The sequence below is a fragment of the Bufo gargarizans genome, chromosome 2 (genome assembly GCF_014858855.1).
Source record: "Bufo gargarizans isolate SCDJY-AF-19 chromosome 2, ASM1485885v1, whole genome shotgun sequence".
Classification (NCBI taxonomy): Eukaryota; Metazoa; Chordata; class Amphibia; order Anura; family Bufonidae; genus Bufo; species Bufo gargarizans.
In genome coordinates, this window is record NC_058081.1 from 72,763,343 (window position 1) to 72,781,633 (window position 18,291).

The 18,291-nt window shown below is 40.6% G+C and overlaps 1 protein-coding gene across 1 annotated transcript in view; it reads left to right on the top strand.

Moving 5' to 3' along the window:
- The window catches only part of LOC122927388 (trimeric intracellular cation channel type B-A-like), a 56,164-nt gene extending 51,966 nt beyond the window's left edge, over window positions 1–4,198 (top strand). Inside the window, exon 6 of the mRNA XM_044279189.1 lies at window positions 1,351–4,198. Coding sequence (XP_044135124.1) covers window positions 1,351–1,587 — 237 coding nt within the window. The 3' untranslated portion in view covers window positions 1,588–4,198. The remainder of the gene's footprint in view (window positions 1–1,350) is intronic.
- The last annotated feature ends 14,093 nt before the right edge of the window (window positions 4,199–18,291 follow it).

Sequence of the window (18,291 nt, forward strand, 5' to 3'; positions counted from 1 at the left end):
TAGCACAAGGCACAATAGTGTTTTAGCAAAATGAAATAGTTATGGTTTATTAGGTAGGACAATGGTCACTCAAGTCTTTCACAGAGGAAAGTCCCTGGTGGTGGTGGTTAGTTCAGGCAGGACCTGGAAGTTTTTATTTTATTACTTTTAGTTACATTTTTTAATTCATTTATTAATTTAAATTTTTACCTTAGGGGTGGAGGATGCTAGGATAACACAAGCTGTGTTATCCTAGCATTCATCTATATGCTGATCAGAGATCGTGGTGATCAATTACCTGCTGGCCATTAGATTACTATTATCAGTGATATGCAGAGAGATGAAGGCTGGGAGGTCACAGATCATGTCCTGCGCTGCTGGAGGATGTACCTAATTTCTGTAATAAATTAGGTGCATCCTCCGGCAGTCCGTGCACCTAAACAAACCTCTACGATGACTAGGAGCTGCCGTAGATTTCTGGCTTCATTTGCACCAGAAAACTGGCAAAATGGATATAAATTTGTCTCAGCTGTCGGTCACACCCCTTTCCCACCCTCACCACGCCCCCTTTTGGAAAAGTGGCAAGGGTGGCGTAAAAAGAGGCACTTATTTTTATTTTTTTATTTTTTGCATTTAAAGTCACAAAAGTCAGTTTGCGACTTTTTTAGCCAGTTTTCTGGCTCAAGCGAGATGATAAATCTATATCTTTTTAGAGAGTAATCTTTATATCCCTTTATTGGTATTTTACGATATCTAGTAACAGATGACTTTCCATTTTAAACCATTGAACAGAAAAAAAATACTTTATGCAAAACAACATATAGGGTGATGCAAAAGTCTGGAGACACCCTTTTAACTGGTGTAATTTATAGAAAATTTACTTCCAATTTGTGAAAGCATTAATCGGGAGGAAAGCTGCACTTTTTTGGTGAAGGAAACATTTTCGCTCACCATTTTTTAAATCCGCCATATTGAATTCAGCTCAGGTTTTTTTTCCAGTGGGAAGGGGGTCATGTGATATATCAGTCTTGGCTAACATTTACTTAGAAACACAATGGAAGTGTCAGATTTGACCTATCTTTACCTGTTTATCAGTTAAGTGAGGTCAACGTTTCCTAAACTGCTTTACATGACATGTTCTATGTGTCCACCATTCTGCCAGATGCGTCTTCACAGCACTGTAGGATTCGCCATTTCAGGTGAACCATAATGCACAGTAGGGTTCCACCACCAAATAATACCGCCTTTTACCCACTGGAAGTTTCTACCAATTACACCTGTCACAAGAGTGTGTGTCCAATGTTTTGCCTCACCCTGTATAGTGTCTGAGGTCGGAATGTCCTACATGATCTGCTATGTATTGTTTTCCAGGTAGGAATGATGCTGACACGGTCCTCTGCCTCTCCATTCCAACCAGCAGAAGAGGTAATAGGCCGCTTGCTGTTTGGATTGCAACAAGACCCTAAAGTAACTAAAGAAAAAGTTACCACAAAGGATAAAGAGGAACCGAAGGTCAAAGGGAGTCCTTCCAAAGAACAAGTAGCTGGAGCAAGCGGTTCAGAACCCAGTGAATCTACAAGGAAGAGAAATGTTAAAAAGAGTGAATGAATCTATGACAGATCGAGTTTAACACTAACTTACTGTCATAGCTATTACATAAATTATGATCTATCCTTGAAGTAGCCAATGTGATAAAGGCAATGCAGGTTATAAATCTTACATACAGGGCCGTTCTACTGTATTTTTCTGATGATACTTGAACAGTTAGCAGCAAGTTCACCTTTAGTTTAAAATGGGAGAGATTTGCAATGTTTGGTATATAGTCCCTGGTATTGGTGCACACCACCTTTTAGGGGTCATGTTAATAAGGGGTCCATCCTCTGGTGCATTCTCTCACTGGACAGCTACCTCAAACTGATATGTCACTACTGAATCTAATTTCTTAAGGATGCACTTCCAGAAGAATTTTTTTTGTTCTCGCTCATTTGTAATTCTGGCAGTATACATAATTGATCATTTTATTTTGGCCTCTGTTACTTGCAGCATGAACCCATCTCCAGATCCCACAGCTGTGTTGACAGGAATTCTTTTTTTTTTATTCTTTCCTGTGAGAGCCTCAACGTTGGTCTCATATGAATGGGGAAACTGACCTCTGGTCCACAGAGCAGAAAGTGAAGGATCCAGCAAATTTTATCAGAGGCCACGTGATAGAACAGAGGCTGGAGTAACATCAATTAATCTCAAAGTAGTTTTTTTTATTCTTTCCTGTGAGAGCCTCAACGTTGGTCTTGGATCCAGCAAATTTTATCAGAGGTCACGTGATGGAACAGAGGCTGGAGTAACATCAATTAATCTCGAAGTAGTTTTTTTTTGGAAACAACGTATGCCACTACATTTACAAACGGAGGCAACATTTTTTTTCTGGGAGTATTTCTTTATTAATATACTGTACCAACTCTGACCTTGACCAAGGGTCTCATACATGAAGAATAAGGGTCAGAGTGCAGGTTGTTTTGTGAGCAAAGGAAAAAGATTTGTTGGTGACTTGTTTCCTTATATACGTTCTACAGGGACAGTTAAAGGGAAGCTGCCAGCAGTTTTATGCTGCTAGGTTCTAATAGCTCCATCACATGCAATTGAGTCCTGATATTCATGAGCTTCTGGCTTTCTCAGAATCCTGCCACTGATTAATTCAGTTGGAAAAACTGTTAGGGTCCATTCACACGTCCACAATTTCGTTCCGCATTTTGCACTTCCGGGTCCGTAATTCCGTTCCCGAAAAAAATATAACATGTCCTATTCTTGTCCGCAATTGCGGACAAGAATAGGCATATTCTATTAGTACTGGCGATGTGCGGTCCGCAAAATGCAGAACGCACATTACCGTGTCCGTGTTTTGCGAATCCGCAAAACACTTTACGGACATGTGAATGGACCCTTATTCAGTGTGGCAGTAGCTGAGAAAGCCAGCAGCTCATGAATATCGGAACTCGTTGGCATGTGCTTGAACTGTTCAATACAAAATGGCAACTAAAGAAAGTGACCCAGCATTTTGCTAAAGGGATTTGTTACTAGTTAATGTTGTCCTTAGTTAGGAAACCATAAAGCTAGTGACCAATTCCTTTAAGCAGCATTAAATATGAAGAGACTGGTGAGCAACAGCACAGATCTTTGCTTCCTGAAGCATGTGAATTAGACTTGAGTAGAACCTATCAAGTCTGTTCCTATTTGTCACTTTAGATTCATAGCTTTGAGAATAGTGGGGTAGTTTTAAATGTATTTGCACTCAGTTTTACTGCGGAGTAAAAGCACAACACAGACATAGAAAGAATGACATGTATATGCATGTTTACTTGCAGCAGATTTGTTGTAGACATGACTGCAACCGTAAATCTATTCTATTCACCTGAATGGGGTTGTTTTTGTAGCATGCACACTGATTTCTACAAACCCTATTTAGATGAATCACAAAGCCACAGAAATTTTGGTGAAAAAAAACTGCCCTGTGTGAATACACCCATGCTATTGTCCAAGGCAAAACTACCGTTTGTTTCATAACTTCAAATCTTTGCTGTGGTGTGGGATTTATTTTTCTAGTTCGTTTAGCATCTGGTCAGATTCACAAGCAATAATTTTACAATGTAATTAAAGTAAACGTGGAATATAGTGAATATATGTTTCTTAAAGGGGTTGCCCAGGATTTTGATATGGATGGTCTGTCTCGGGATAGGCCATCAATATTAGATTGGTGGAGGTCTGACATCCCAGACCTACCATGATCAGAACTTGCCAGCACTGTCTATTGTGTAGTGGACACAGCTGTATAGTTCCAGCACAGACTTTCAGAGGTATAAGGTAACAGCTGATCGGTGGGGGTGATGAGTGTCCGGCCTCACTAATTTAATATTGATGGCCTATCCTGAGGCTAGGTCATCAACATCAGACTCCTGGACAACCCCTTTTATATGTCTTTCCTCAAAATAATATATAAAAATAGATAATTTTACGAATATTTATCCGTGATGTTCTTTAAACACTTGATTTTTATATGATACATTTCTGAATAATGTGAATTTTTAGTTTTCTACTGTGTTTCTACTGATGTTGTTTTCACGTTGTAAGCTGTTTGCGGATTGCACTGTTGAATTTTAAGATTGTAAGATTTCTAAAAGTTCACTGCGTTTGTCAAAAAAATTAATAAATAAGTTCATACTTTTCACAAACTGCCTATTCAGAATGCTTTTTTGGAACCATTTAGTGTTTAAATAGTGTTTTATCTCTAGATTGGTGTGATTGTTAAAGACAGGAGTAAATATGTAGGAAGGTATGACAGGAAGTTAATATGCCATATTTATCAGTTATTTGATACCTTGGGTACCAGCATTCCCAACGGTTATTTAAACAGGGTTTAGTCACTAACTGCATGCAGTTTTGCTGACATTTTAGGGCAGTGGACATGCATTTCATCAAGGAGATACTGTACTTCCCAAAATTACCATTTAATGGTTTTGTTGTTGTGTTTTTTTTTTTGTTTTTTTATTTTGGGGGGGAAGGGGGGGGGGGAGCTTTTATTGTTTTGTTCTGTTTTTGTTTTTACAAATTTTGCAAGAAACCACTGGAAAGTAATTGAATAATTCATCACGTGATATTTTCTCTTTGCTACTAAGGGAAAACTCACAGAGGTGCCATATAACGTATCCCCACAGGATAGGAGATAAGCGTCCGATCAGCGGGGCTCCAACTGCTGTGGATCATGCTCCGCATTTGAATGGAGAGGCAGACACTCATACTTGTCCGCCATTCCTTTCAACTCTGGAGATAGCTAAGTATAAGGACTTGGCTATCTCCTATAGAGCTGAAGGGAGCAGCAATCCGCATGAATGACTGCCACTCCATTCAAATGACCGAGAATGGGCTTCTAGTCTCGTGATCGTGAGGGGTCCAACCACTTAAAGGGGTTGTTCCTTTAACCTGTTACGGACACAGGGCGTACAGGTACGCCCTGATGTCCTGGTACTTAAGGACACAGGGCGCACCTGTATGCCCTGTGTATTTCTGATCACCACCGCGCGGCAGGTGGTGATCGGAACCCGGTGCCTGCTCAAATCATTGAGCAGGCACCTTGGCTAAATGTGAGGGGGGTCCTGTGATTCCCCCCCCCGTGTCGGTGATCGCCACAAACCGCATTGTCATTGTAAAAGGGATTAGACCCCTAAAAGTTGAAGTCCCAAAGTGGGACAAAAAATAAAGTAAAAAAAGTTGAAAAAATAAAGTTTCCCCCCCCCCCAAAAAATTTAGTTTCAAGTAAAAATAAACAAAAACGTCATTTTCCCCAATTAAAGTAAAAAAAAAAAATGACATATTAGGTATCGCCGCATCCCTATTGACCGGCTCTATAAACATATCACATGACCTAACCCCTCAGATGAACACCATAAAAAAAATAAAAACTGTGCTAAATAAACCTTTTTTTTGTCACCTTACATCACAAAAAGTACAACAGTAAGCAATCAAAAAGGCATATGCCCACCAAAATAGTACCAATCTAACCGTCACCTCATCCCGCAAAAAATGAGCCTCTACCTAAGACAATCGCCCAAAAAAAAAAAAAAAATATGGCTCAATATGGAGACACTAAAAGATAATTTTTTTTTTGTTTTAAAAAAGCGGTTATTGTGTAAAACTTAAGTAAATAAAAAAAAAAGTATACATATTAGGTATCGCTGCGTCCGTATCGACCGGCTCTATAAAAATATCACATGACCTAACCCCTCAGGTGAACACCGTAAAAAAAAAAAAAAAAAAACGGTGTAAAAAAAGCTATTTTTTGTCATCTTACATCACAAAAATTGTAATATCAAGCGATCAATAAGTCATATGCACCCCAAAATAGTGCCAATCAAACAGTCATCTCATCCCGCCAAAAATGAGACCCTACCTAAGATAATCGCCCAAAAACTGAAAAAAGTATGGCTTTTAGACTATGGAGACACTAAAACATGATTGTTATTTTTTTGTTTGAAAAATGAAATCATTGTGTAAAACTTACATAAATAAAAAAATTGTATACATATTAGGTATTGCCGCGTCCGTGACAACCTGCTCTATAAAAATACCATATGATCTAACCTGTCAGATAAATGTTGTAAATAACAAAAAAAAGACTGTGCCAAAACTGCTATCTCTTGTTACCTTGCCTCACAAAAAGTGTAATATAGAGCAACCAAAAATCATATGTACCCTAAACTAGTACCAACAAAACTTCCACCCTATCCCGTAGTTTCTAAAATGGGGTCACTTTTGTGGAGTTTCTACTCTAGGGGTGCATCAGGGGGGCTTTAAATGGGACATGGTGTAAAAAAAAACAATCCAGCAAAATCTGCCTTCCAAAAACCGTATGGCATTCCTTTCCTTCTGCGCCCTGCCGTGTGCCCGTACAGCAGTTTACGACCACATATGGGGTGTTTCTGTAAACTACAGAGTCAGGGCCATAAATATTGAGTTTTGTTTGGCTGTTAACCCTTGCTTTGTAACTGGAAAAAAATATTAAAATGGAAAATCTGGCAAAAAAGTTAAATTTTGAAATTGTATCTCTATTTTCCATTAATTCTTGTGGAACACCTAAAGGGTTAACGATGTTTGTAAATCCGTTTTTAATACCTTGAGGGGTGTAGTTTCTAGAATGGGGTCGTTTTTGGGTGGTTTCTATTATGTAAGCCTCACAAAGTGACTTCAGACCTGAACTGGTCCTTAAAAAGCATTTTTTTTTTTTTCATTTCTGAGAAATTTCAAGATTTACTTCTAAACTTCTAAGCCTTGTAACATCCCCCAAAAATAAAATGTCATTCCCAAAATGATCCTAACATGAAGTAGACATATGGGAAATGTAAAGTAATAACTATTTTTGTAGGTATTAATATGTATTATAAAAGTAGAGAAATTGAAACTTGGAAATTTGCAAAATTTTCAATTTTTTGGGCAAATTTTGTATTTTCTATAAATAAAAATGAATTTTTTTTTACTCCATTTTACCAGTGTCATGAAGTACAATATGTGATGAGAAAACAGTCTCAGAATGGCCTGGATAAGTCAAAGCGTTTTAAAGTTATCACCACTTAAAGTGACACTGGTCAGATTTGCAAAAAATGGTGAAATAAGGCTGTGTCCTTAAGGAGTTAAGACAACTTATCATCTTAATCTGCTGATGGGGGATAAATTGTCATTAATGTGACAACAATTGAAACACAAGTGTCAATCCGCTCCTATTGCTGTAACAGATATTTACCTGTTAACCTGTTAATTTATATACAAGGGGTAAATCACCATAAAACTTAATTTTTAATATATTTTTACTCCTAGAAGATTTGTAACCAGGAGGGACACTGTACAAACACAGGGGCCCCCACCTTACGTAAATAGACAATTAGGGTCCATTCACACGTCTACAATTTCGTTCCGCATTTTGCGGAACTGAATTGCGGACCCATTAATTTCTATGAGGCAGCCTGGATGCGGAATTGCGGACCCACAATTCCGGTTCTGAAATTCTGTTTCCGAAAAAAATAGAACATGTCCTATTCTTGTCCGCAATTGCGGACAAGAATAGGCATATTCTATTAGTGCCGGCAATGTGCGGTCCGCAAAATGCGGAACGCACATTGCCGCTGTCCGTGTTTTGTGAATCCGCAAAACGCACATGGATGTGTGAATGAACCCTTAACCATGTGGTCCTACCACATCTAGTGGCAATGGGAGGGTGTCCTTCAGAGAGGAGTCACTGAAAATTTCACTATCCTTTTTAAACCCCAAAAGGGGGAGGGGTGCTAAAACTGGCACTAGATGTCCTAACGACAGAACACCCGCCCTGACAAGGGTGACCCTGTCCGGAAACTGACCCTGTGTTTAAAAAAAAAAAAAACTCACTGGATCCTTGATCAATGACCTATTCCCCTCCAGAAAGCCCCTTTCTATGTTTGTGTAGAAAACCTTCTTTCCTCTAGATGTAGAAAATGTACCCCTGTCACAATCTTGGGTAGATTTCTGTATTGACCTTTCATATATTTATACATAGTTATTAGATTTCCCGTTAGCTGTCTTTTTTTTTTTTTTTCTTTCTAAGCTACATAACCCTAATTATTATAATCTTTCTGGATACTGTAGTCCACCCATTCAATTTGCTTTGGTTGGTTGCCTTTGAACCTACTCAAGCTCTGCTATGTCTTTCTTGTGCACAGGAGCTCGGAACTGTACACAGTACTCCCATGTGCGGTCTGATTAATTATTTGTAAAGTGGTAGGACTATGTTCTCATCATGTGCATCTATGCCCCTTTTGATGCCCCCATTATCTCATTAGCCATAGTAGCAGCCCCCAGACACTGGTTTCTACAGTTAAGTTTACTGTCAAACTAAAATTCCTAAGTCGTTCAAGTTCTATGTCTGTTTTATCGAGTGTTTTGTTTGTTCTGGTGACTTCTATTTTCCCTTCCCATTTGCATTACACCGGATTTGCCACTTCTCTGCCCAAGCTTCCAACCTGCCAAGATCCATCTGTAACAACATGCTGTCCTCTTTTATGTTTATTACATGACACAGTCTAGTATTGTCAGCAAAAAAAAATATTTTTACTATCAATCCATTCCAGTGCTTGGTTAAAAAAAAATATATTCTCCTTTGTTTAGCTCAAAATAAAACTTCAGACTTACTGCCTAGTCATAACAAATACATGTGTATGCCACCTACGCATTTCAGACTCATAAGAATTCTTGTTCACAACATGGTATAATACACTAGTGGAAAAAATATATATAAAAAAATTGGATGATCTTGGCTGTATAAACTGCTTGTGGTGATCACACCCCCAAGGTGGTGCATTTTATTTTTTGTTCTGCAGTAGGTTCATGTTCATGCAGGGTCACATTAATAATGGGTGGCATCTCCCCTTGCTGCTTTACAGGCTGCCACTCTGGCATGGTAATGGTCATACATATCCTGGATATTCTCCTGTGGTATGTCATTCTGGGCGCTTTAAACTTGGACCCATAGTTCCACCAAAGTGGTTATTGGATGCTCTGCATAGGAGATCTGTCACCCAATCCAGTCCCAGACATTCTCAATGGGGAAGAGATCTGGAGATCAAGCTGGCCAGAGGAGAGCTGCTGGATACCCTGAAGAACACTTTGTGTAGTATGGGTAGTGTGTTGGTGGGTGTTATTATATATTTGTTTTTTTAGAACACCAAGTCTCCTAACTGAGCCAAAATAGGCAGTAGGGCTGGTTACACAATGTCCAGGTCAATGTTCTCTCCACAAATATCAGGCAGAAACAGCTAATGGCACCCACATTGACATATGGCACTGGTCCTGTGTGACCATCATTAGTACCAAGGCAGAACCTGCTTTTATCATTCAACATTATTGTTTGCCAATCATGCCTCCAATGGGCACTTTCATGGCACCATTGCAGTTGTTCTTGGTGATGGTGAGAGGTCAGTGGCAAGAGAGCTGGTGGAGTGTGTGAATACAGTCCTGCTTCAAGTAGATGGTTTTTCATGGTCTGGGAGGTCACTGCAGGGTCTACTATAAAACCAATTTGTAAAGTCTAGGCTGTCATTTGAAATACAGCAGCTCTTCTTATAAGACAATCTTGGCATGCATCTGTCTATCTTGACCATCCAGAACCATCGCTATGTGTGTGAATGCCCTCCTCTTACCACTGCCAACACCATTGATGCATTATAGAAACTTCTTGTCCAACTCTCAGATTTGACAGATAGACCATCCAGGTTCTTGAAGTCCCACTATTCTGTCCTTTTTAAAAGTTCTTTTAATAACACAAATGGTGAACGCCTTTGTCTAGCAGGCAAAGTGAACACTTTAACACCCAGTCAACAGACCTGTAGAAGAAAAGACAAAGAACAACTACACTGATACCAGACAAAAAAAATAAAAAATCTGTGGAGCATTTGTATGTAAAGTAAGGGTCTTGGAACTTTGATCATTATATGTAACACCCTCCAGCATTGCCATATTTTAAAATCTGCTTTTCATCTTAACTCCTTCTAGGTGTTCTTTTAATCATTTTCTGGTAGTGTAATTTGTGGTGGTTTAACACAGCAAATAACTTTCGTAATGAATGCCACCTGGATAGCTTGTACTTAAACACAGAATCCAGAAAGCTTCCTGATTCAATACATACTTTCTCCAATTCCATCTCCTAGTTGGTTTTAACGCCCTTTCATGCATAAAATTTCCCATACATTAAATGGTAACGAGATTGTCTCCCTGATTCCTTGTAATACTGTGTCTTGTTGCTCCCATGTCCTTTTTTTCTTTTTTCTTTTGTTCTGTATCTGCAATATGCTCAGCTATTCTTTTTTATTTTTTCCTATTTCACATCCCAGGATAAACCACCAATTACACATTGAATGACATAAACCACATGTGTAATGGCAACTCCCCTGTTGCTCCTAGAGTCTCATTTGCATATATATATATATATATATATAAAAAATTACTCAGCAATGCAGGCACATATGAACATGGGACCAACACAGAGGCCTTCAGCTGCCAAGCGCACATGCAAAGGTCAGCCAATTTCATAGTTAAAAATCTGCTGACAGTGGCCCTTTAGAATCAAATGTAACTTACTGGTCACATAAGACAGAAATTCCAGAACTGACTCCTTATCCCAAACCAGAAGGAGATCAATGTAGTGTCTTTACTAGTCCATGCTATCCCCAAAAGGATAGGATGGACTGGTTCTCCTTCCATCATAATATATATTATTAACAAGGGTGGGGGAGAACTACGAGCACATGGGGGAGCGGTCAATTTAGATAGAATTATCCCTCATTCTACTTGAATAAATTGTGTTTCAAAAGGTATCCTATGCATTGTAATATAGTTCACTTGAGGAGAGAGAGACTAGTAAGCTACTCTGGCAATATAAAGCCATTGGGCCAGATTTATCATTAGCTCAGGTCAGAATAATGGAGTGAAAAAGTCCCCCAAAAAGTCCCAATCACTAAAACTGCACACAAATTTGCGACTTTTTCCTGCTCTGCACTATGCTCGCCAGTTTTCTGAAAGTGGGCGTGTTTTCTAATGCAAATGAATCTCTAGACAGATTTACTATTGGGACTATTTAAAAAGTCGCAAAAAAGTCGCAATTTCACTACAGTGAGGACCATGCTTATCTTATGAGACTTTTTATTAGAACATGCGACTTTTTCATAAAAACTTTTTTGTAAAGACGTGCGACTTTTGTAAAGCTGCTTACTGACGGATAAACTGCTACCGTCAAACCACATTTATCACAGTCTTAAAGGGCCGATCATAAATCTGACTTGGCTAAAACTGACTTTAGCCATATGTGAAAGTGGAGTGAGCTGTCAGAGTCGTGATAAATCTGGCCTATTGACTTTGGGGGGGGGGGGGCAGGGGCAGGGGCAGGGGAAATTCTGGTACGCTACTCTGGCTTTCTTAGCAATATACAGTGGCATGCAAACGTTTGGTCACCCCTGGTAAAAATTACTGCTAGGGTTAAGGCTTGTACACAAAGGCCCAGTGATGCAAATTTTAAAGCTTTATAACTACCTAGACTCCTCCAACATTGTCCCAAAAAACAGCAGCCATGGGTTCTTCTAAGCAACTGCCTAACACTCTGAAAATGTTTCAGGCCCACAAAGCAGAATGCTATAAAAAGATAGCAAAGCTTTTTCAGGTTGATATTTAGTCAGTTCAAAATGTAATTAAGGAATGGCAGTTAACAGGAACAGTGGAGGTCAAGAGAAAGTCGTAGGATTGCTAGAAAGGCATATCAGAACCCCCATTTGACTGCCAAAGACCTTCTGGAAGATTTAGCAGACTCTGGAGTTGTGGTACATTGTTCTACTGTTCAGCGACACCTGCACACATATGGTCTTTATGGAAGAATCATTAGAAGAAAACCTCTCCTGCATGCTCACCACAAAATTCAGCATCAGAAGTTTGGAAAAAAAACATCTAAACAAGCCTGATGCATTTTGGAGACAAGTTCTATAAGGTTAAAATAGAACCTTTTGGCCACAATGAAGAAAGGTATGTTTGGAGAAAAAAGGGCACATAATATTCATGAAAAGAACACCTCCCCAACCACTAAGCATGGAAATGGATCAATCATGCTTTAGGGTTGTGTTGCAGCCAATGACACGGGGAATATTTTAAAGGTAGAGGGAAGAATGGTTTAAATGAATTTCCAGTAAATTCTGGAAGCAAACAACACCAACTGTAAAAACAAAAAAACTAAAAGCTGAAGTTGAAAAGAGGATGGCTTCTACAAATGGATACTGATTCTAAATATTGATGAGCGGCAGGGGCAATATTCGAATTTGCGATATTTCGCAAATATTTGTGCGGATATTCATCATATATTTGAGAATTCGCAATTATTTTCTTGATTGCAAAAATCGGCAATGTAATATGCATGTATTGCGCGTGCAATATAGGCGTGGGTCACTGTTGCTTTTCAAGCTGCTAGAAGTTTTCTGAGACTGGAGAAAATGGTTGGCACGGCAGAACACTACAATAGCTTTATATGCAGATAGAGTGCTCCAATATATTAGTGATTGCGCAAATCGGCAATTAATGATGCGCATATTTTTGCGCAATACGTGCAACTTCACATTTTAGCAGGTCTGACTACATATCACTGATTGGTGCACTAAGCATTGTTGTGACATCACAGCACTATGTCTGTAGCATGTATGTATGGACACCAGAACCTATCAGCTACACTCTATCATGATCTAACATACACTGACTATCTCCCACTAACTATCTGTATTATATATATATAAGCTAACTAACTAACTAATGTAATGACACAGTAAAGCACAGAGCACAGCGATGACACTGCTGTCTCTCTCAGAACTCCATAAAACTACAGAAAATGACTGCTGGGGAGGTTCCTATATAGTAAGGGGTAGGCAACTTTCCTATTGGTTGCTAGGGATGTTGCTAAGCTCAGTTAAAGACATTGCAGCCTTCTCATTGGCCCACAAGCAAGAAGGGAGGTTACTGATGAAAAAAAAATCTAGAATATTTGAGAATACGAATATATATGGCACTTTATTATAAATCTTTGCAAATTCTCGAAGTGGCGATATTCCCGATTAAAATTCGCGATTCGAATATTCGCGCCCAACACTAATCCTAAACACACCTTAAAATCCACAATAGACTACCCCAAAAAGTGCAAGCTGAAGGTTTTACCATGGCCCTCACAGTCCCATCATTCAAAATCTGTGGCTAGACCCCAAAAGAGCATTGCATACAAGTCGGCCCAGGAATCTCACAGAACTGGATGACATTTGCCAGAAAGAATGGATAAAAATCCCTCAAACAAGAATTGGAAGACGTTTTGCTTCCGACAAAAAGTATTTACAAGCTGTGATACTTGCCAAAGGCGGTGCACAAAGTTTGGTTTTGGGCCCTTTCCCTTTTTTGTTATTCTGAAAATGTAAAAGATAAAAATAGTTTTTGCTTAAATGCAAAGGAAGTGTGTCATCTCTAAGTCTTCTGGAGATCATTTCATCTGTTTGCAGTAACAGTAATTTTGACCAGAGGTGACCAAACTTTTGAATGCCACTGTATATGCGTTGTCTGGGGGTACTCAGAGTTACTGAGAGTGCTAGGTTTCTGGCAAGACTAATTTGCATAGCTTTTTTGACGCCAACTGATGTTAGACATGCTAATTTGCATATCCTTTTCCAAGAAACCAAAAGGAGCGTTTCTTAGCCATAGTCACCTGGTCTCTGTTATAGAAATAGTGCCTATAGAGAGGTCTCCGCATGGCCTAGAAAAGTTGATTCTATCTGCTTTGCTCTGATAAAAGGCTTTTAGGAGCATCTAAAATCCCATGGATTGAAAGATGAAAACAGCATGGGTTTACTTCAGGGAGATCATGTCAAACTAATCTTATTTATTTTTTTGATTGGGTGACTAAAATAATAGATGGCGGAGGTGCAGTAGACATCGCTTATCTGGACCTTAGTAAGGCTTTTGATACTGTCCCACACAGAAGGATTATCAATAAATTGCAGTCTTTGTGCTTGGACTCCCATATTGTTAAATGGATTAGGCAGTGGCTGAGGGACAGACAACAGAGGGTTGAAGTCAATGGAGTATATTCAGACCATGGTCTTGTTACCAGTGGGGTACCTCAGGGATCTGTTCTGGGACCCATATTGTTTAATATCTTTATCAGCGAAATTGCAGAAGGCCTCGATGATAACGTGTGTCTTTTTGCTGATGACACAAAGATTTGTAACAGGGTTGATGTTCCTGGAGGGATACACCAAATGGAAAAGGATTTAGCAAAACTAGAGGAATGGTCAAAAATCTGGCAACTAAAATTTAATGTTGATAAGTGCAAGATAATGCACCTGGGACGTAAAAACCCAAGAGCAGAATATAAAATCAGTGATACAGTCCTAACCTCAGTATCTGAGGAAAGGGATTTAGGGATCATTATTTCAGAAGACTTAAAGGTAGACAGACAATGTCATAGAGCAGCAGGAAATGCTAGAAGAATGCTTGGGTGTATAGCAAGAGGAATTACCAGTAGAAAGAGGGAGGTGCTCATGCCGCTCTACAGAGCACTAGTGAGACCTCATTTGGAGTATTGTGCTCAGTACTGGAGACCATTTCTCCAGAAGGATATTGATACTTTGGAGAGAGTTCAGAGAAGAGCTACTAAACTCGTACATGGATTGCAGGATAAAACTTACCTGGAAAGATTAAAGGACCTTAACATGTATAGCTTGGAAGAAAGACGAGACAGAGGGGATATGATAGAAACTTTTAAATACATAAAGGGATCAGCAAGGTAAAAGAGGAGAGAATATTTAAAAGAAGAAAAACTGCTACAAGAGGACATAGTTTTAAATTAGAGGGGCAAAGGTTTAAAAGTAATATCAGGAAGTATTAATTTACTGAGAGAGTAGTGGATGCATGGAATAGCCTTCCTGCAGAAGTGGTAGCTGCAAATACAGTGGAGTTTAAGCATGCATGGGATAGGCATACGGCCATCCTTCATATAAGATAGGGTTAAGGGCTATTCATAGTATTCAGTATATTAGGCAGACTAGATGGGCCAAATGGTTCTTATCTGCCGACACATTCTATGTTTCTATGTTTTGTTCTGGATAGTGGATAGATTGAAGAAATGAACCTTTTTTGGAACGGCGCTGCTGCAGAAGAAGTCAGGATTCAGATAGCTTCAGATCCAGAACCAGGGAAGCAACTGAATAATCAGCGCTGCTGCCTCCTGTCTCTCTCTTTTTTATCTATGTTTTGTTCTGAAAGAGCTAGTTGCAAAGGTGAGGCTGGCTTAGCTATTTTCTTAGTTTTGTTTCTTAAAGGGGTTATCCAACCCCTATTATGCCCCCCAAAATACTCAGGTCCTTCATACTGGTCATACTTACCCCACTCCGTGGCACCCGCAGCGCTTCTGATGCCCACACGGCTGCAGCTGCATCTCTCCATTGTGTGGATCAAAACCTTTGTCGACAGGCGCGACATGAACGAGCCTCCCTAGCATTAGGAGCGATGCAGGTGGTAAGTATTTTGGGAGGCATTATAGGGGTTGGCTAACCCCTTTAAGGAGGTTGTCTGGTTTCCTATATTGATCACCTTTTCTCGGGATAGGTCATCAATATCAGATCGTAATCTGGTATTGATGACCTATACTGAGAAAACTAAAACAACTCCTTTAAGTCTGTTTAAAAGGCTGAGCAATAATTGGAAGGATATGCTGTATTTGTGAAACACTCAGCTTTTTTAATCTTCTTGGAAAGTAAACTGAATTACACATGTTTTTCATGTGTGGATGTTTCTTCATTTGCCTAAAATGAATTGCAAAATATTTGGGTTTATTAGGCTACTTTCACACTAGCGTTCGGGGCTTCGCTTGTGAGTTCCGTTTGAAGGCTCTCACAAGCGGCCCCGAACGCATCCGTCCAGCCCTAATGCATTCTGAGTGGATGCGGATCCGCTCAGAATGCATCAGTTTGGCTCAGTTTTTTCTCCGCTCCGCTCAGCAGGCGGACACAGCGTTCGGGTGTCTGCCTGGCTGTGCGGAGGCAAACGCATCCGTCCAGACTTACAATGTAAGTCAATGGGGACGGATCCGTTTGAAGTTGACACAGTATGGCTCAATTTTCAAACGGATCCGTCCCCCATTGACTTTCAATGTAAAGTCAAAACGGATCCGTTTGCACTAGCATGAACAAAAAAAAAAAAAAAATTATTTTTTGTTCATGGTAATGCAAACGGATCCGTTCTGAACGGATCTAAGCGTTTGCATTATAGGTGCGGATCCGCCTGTGCAGACACCAGACGAATCCGCTCCGAACGCAAGTGTGAAAGTAGCCTTACAATTAAGGATGAGAAAATCCATTCTACTATTTTGTAATTCATCCTAAGATTTCCCCCCCAAAAAGTGTGAAACAACTGAAAATATGTCATATTATAGGTTCTTCAAAGTAGCCACCTTTTGCTTTGATTACTGCTTTGCACACTCTTGGCATTCGCTTGAGCTTCAAGAGCAGTGGCGTTGCGAGGGGGGTGCGGGCCGCACCGGGTGACACCAGTCTGATGGGGTGTCACCCGCCGGCCGCCGCGGCCGGAGTTCTCCTTGACTAACTAACTTTAGGCAGGGCCGGCGCTTCCATAGAGGCAGGGGGGGGGGGGCTCTCTCCCTCCCCCTGTGCTGCTGCTGCCTCCGCCAATGAGAAGAGGGATGGGAGGAGGAGGGGAGGGGCTGTGGCCACTGCGCCACCAATGAAGAAAACTGACCTGTAATACAAATACAGGAGGCGGGTGCCGGAATCAAATAGCCGGCACCCGACCTCTATGACAGGGAGCGGCACCTGAGGGGTTAACTGCCACTGATCGCAGCCCCCTATCATAGAGGTCGGGTGCCGGCTATTTCATTCCGGCACCCGCCTCCTGTATTTGTATTAACATTGAGTGCGCCCCCCCCCCCCAGTATAATAAACATTTTGTGCACCCCCCCCTCCCAGTATAATAAACATTGGTGGCGCAGTGGGAAGTGCCAATGAGGGTTAAAAAAATAAATAAAAAATTAACTCACCTCCTCCAGTTGATCACGTAGCTGCCGGTCTCCTGTTCTATCTTCAGGACCTGTGGTGACATCACTGAGCTAATCACATGGTCCATTACCATGGTGATGGATCATATGATGTACCATGTGATGACCACAGTGATGTCACCACAGGTCCTTTGACAAGTCCTAAAGATAGAACAGGAGATCGGCAGCTGCGATCAATTGGTGGAGGTGAGTTAATTTTTATTTATTTTTTTAACCCTCATTGGCACTGCCCACTGCGCCACCAATGTTTATTATACTGGGGGGGGGGGGGCGCTCTCAATGTTTGATATACTGGGGGGGGGCGCTCTCAATGTTTGATATACTGGGGGGGGGCGCTCTCAATGTTTATTATACTGGGGGGGTGCTCTCAATGTTATTATACTGGGGGGGGCGCACTCAATGTTTATTATACTGGGGGGGCGCACTCAATGTTTATTATACTGGGGGGGCGCTCTCAATGTTTATTATACTGGGGGGCGCACTCAATGTTTATTATACTGGGGGGGGCGCTCTCAATGTTTATTATACTGGGGGGGCGCTCTCAATGTTTATTATACTGGGGGGGCGCACTCAATGTTTATTATACTGGGGGGGCGCACTCAATGTTTATTATACTGGGGGGGCGCTCTCAATGTTTATTATACTGGGGGGGTGCTCTCAATGTTTATTATACTGGGGGTGCGCACTCAATGTTTATTATACTGGGGGGGCGCTCTCAATGTTTATTATACTGGGGGGTGCACTCAATGTTTATTATACTGGGGGGGCGCACTCAATTTTTATTATATTGACCTTCTACTTAGCATTCTGTATTAAAGAATGCTATTATTTTCCCTTATAACCATGTTATAAGGGAAAATAACACAGTGAATAGACTTTCATCTTAGCAACCAAGCGTGAAAATCGCACCGCATCCACACTTGCTTGCGGATACAATGCGATTTTCACGCAGCCCCATTAACTTCTATGGGGCCTGCGTTGCATGAAAACGCACAACATAGAGCATGTTGCGATTTTCACACAGCGCACAAGTGATGCGTGAAAATCACCGCTCATCTGCACAGCCCCATAGAAGTGAATGGGTCCGGATTCAGTGCGGGTGCAATGCGTTCACCTCACGCATTGCACCCGCGCAGAAATCTCACCCATGTGAAAAGGGG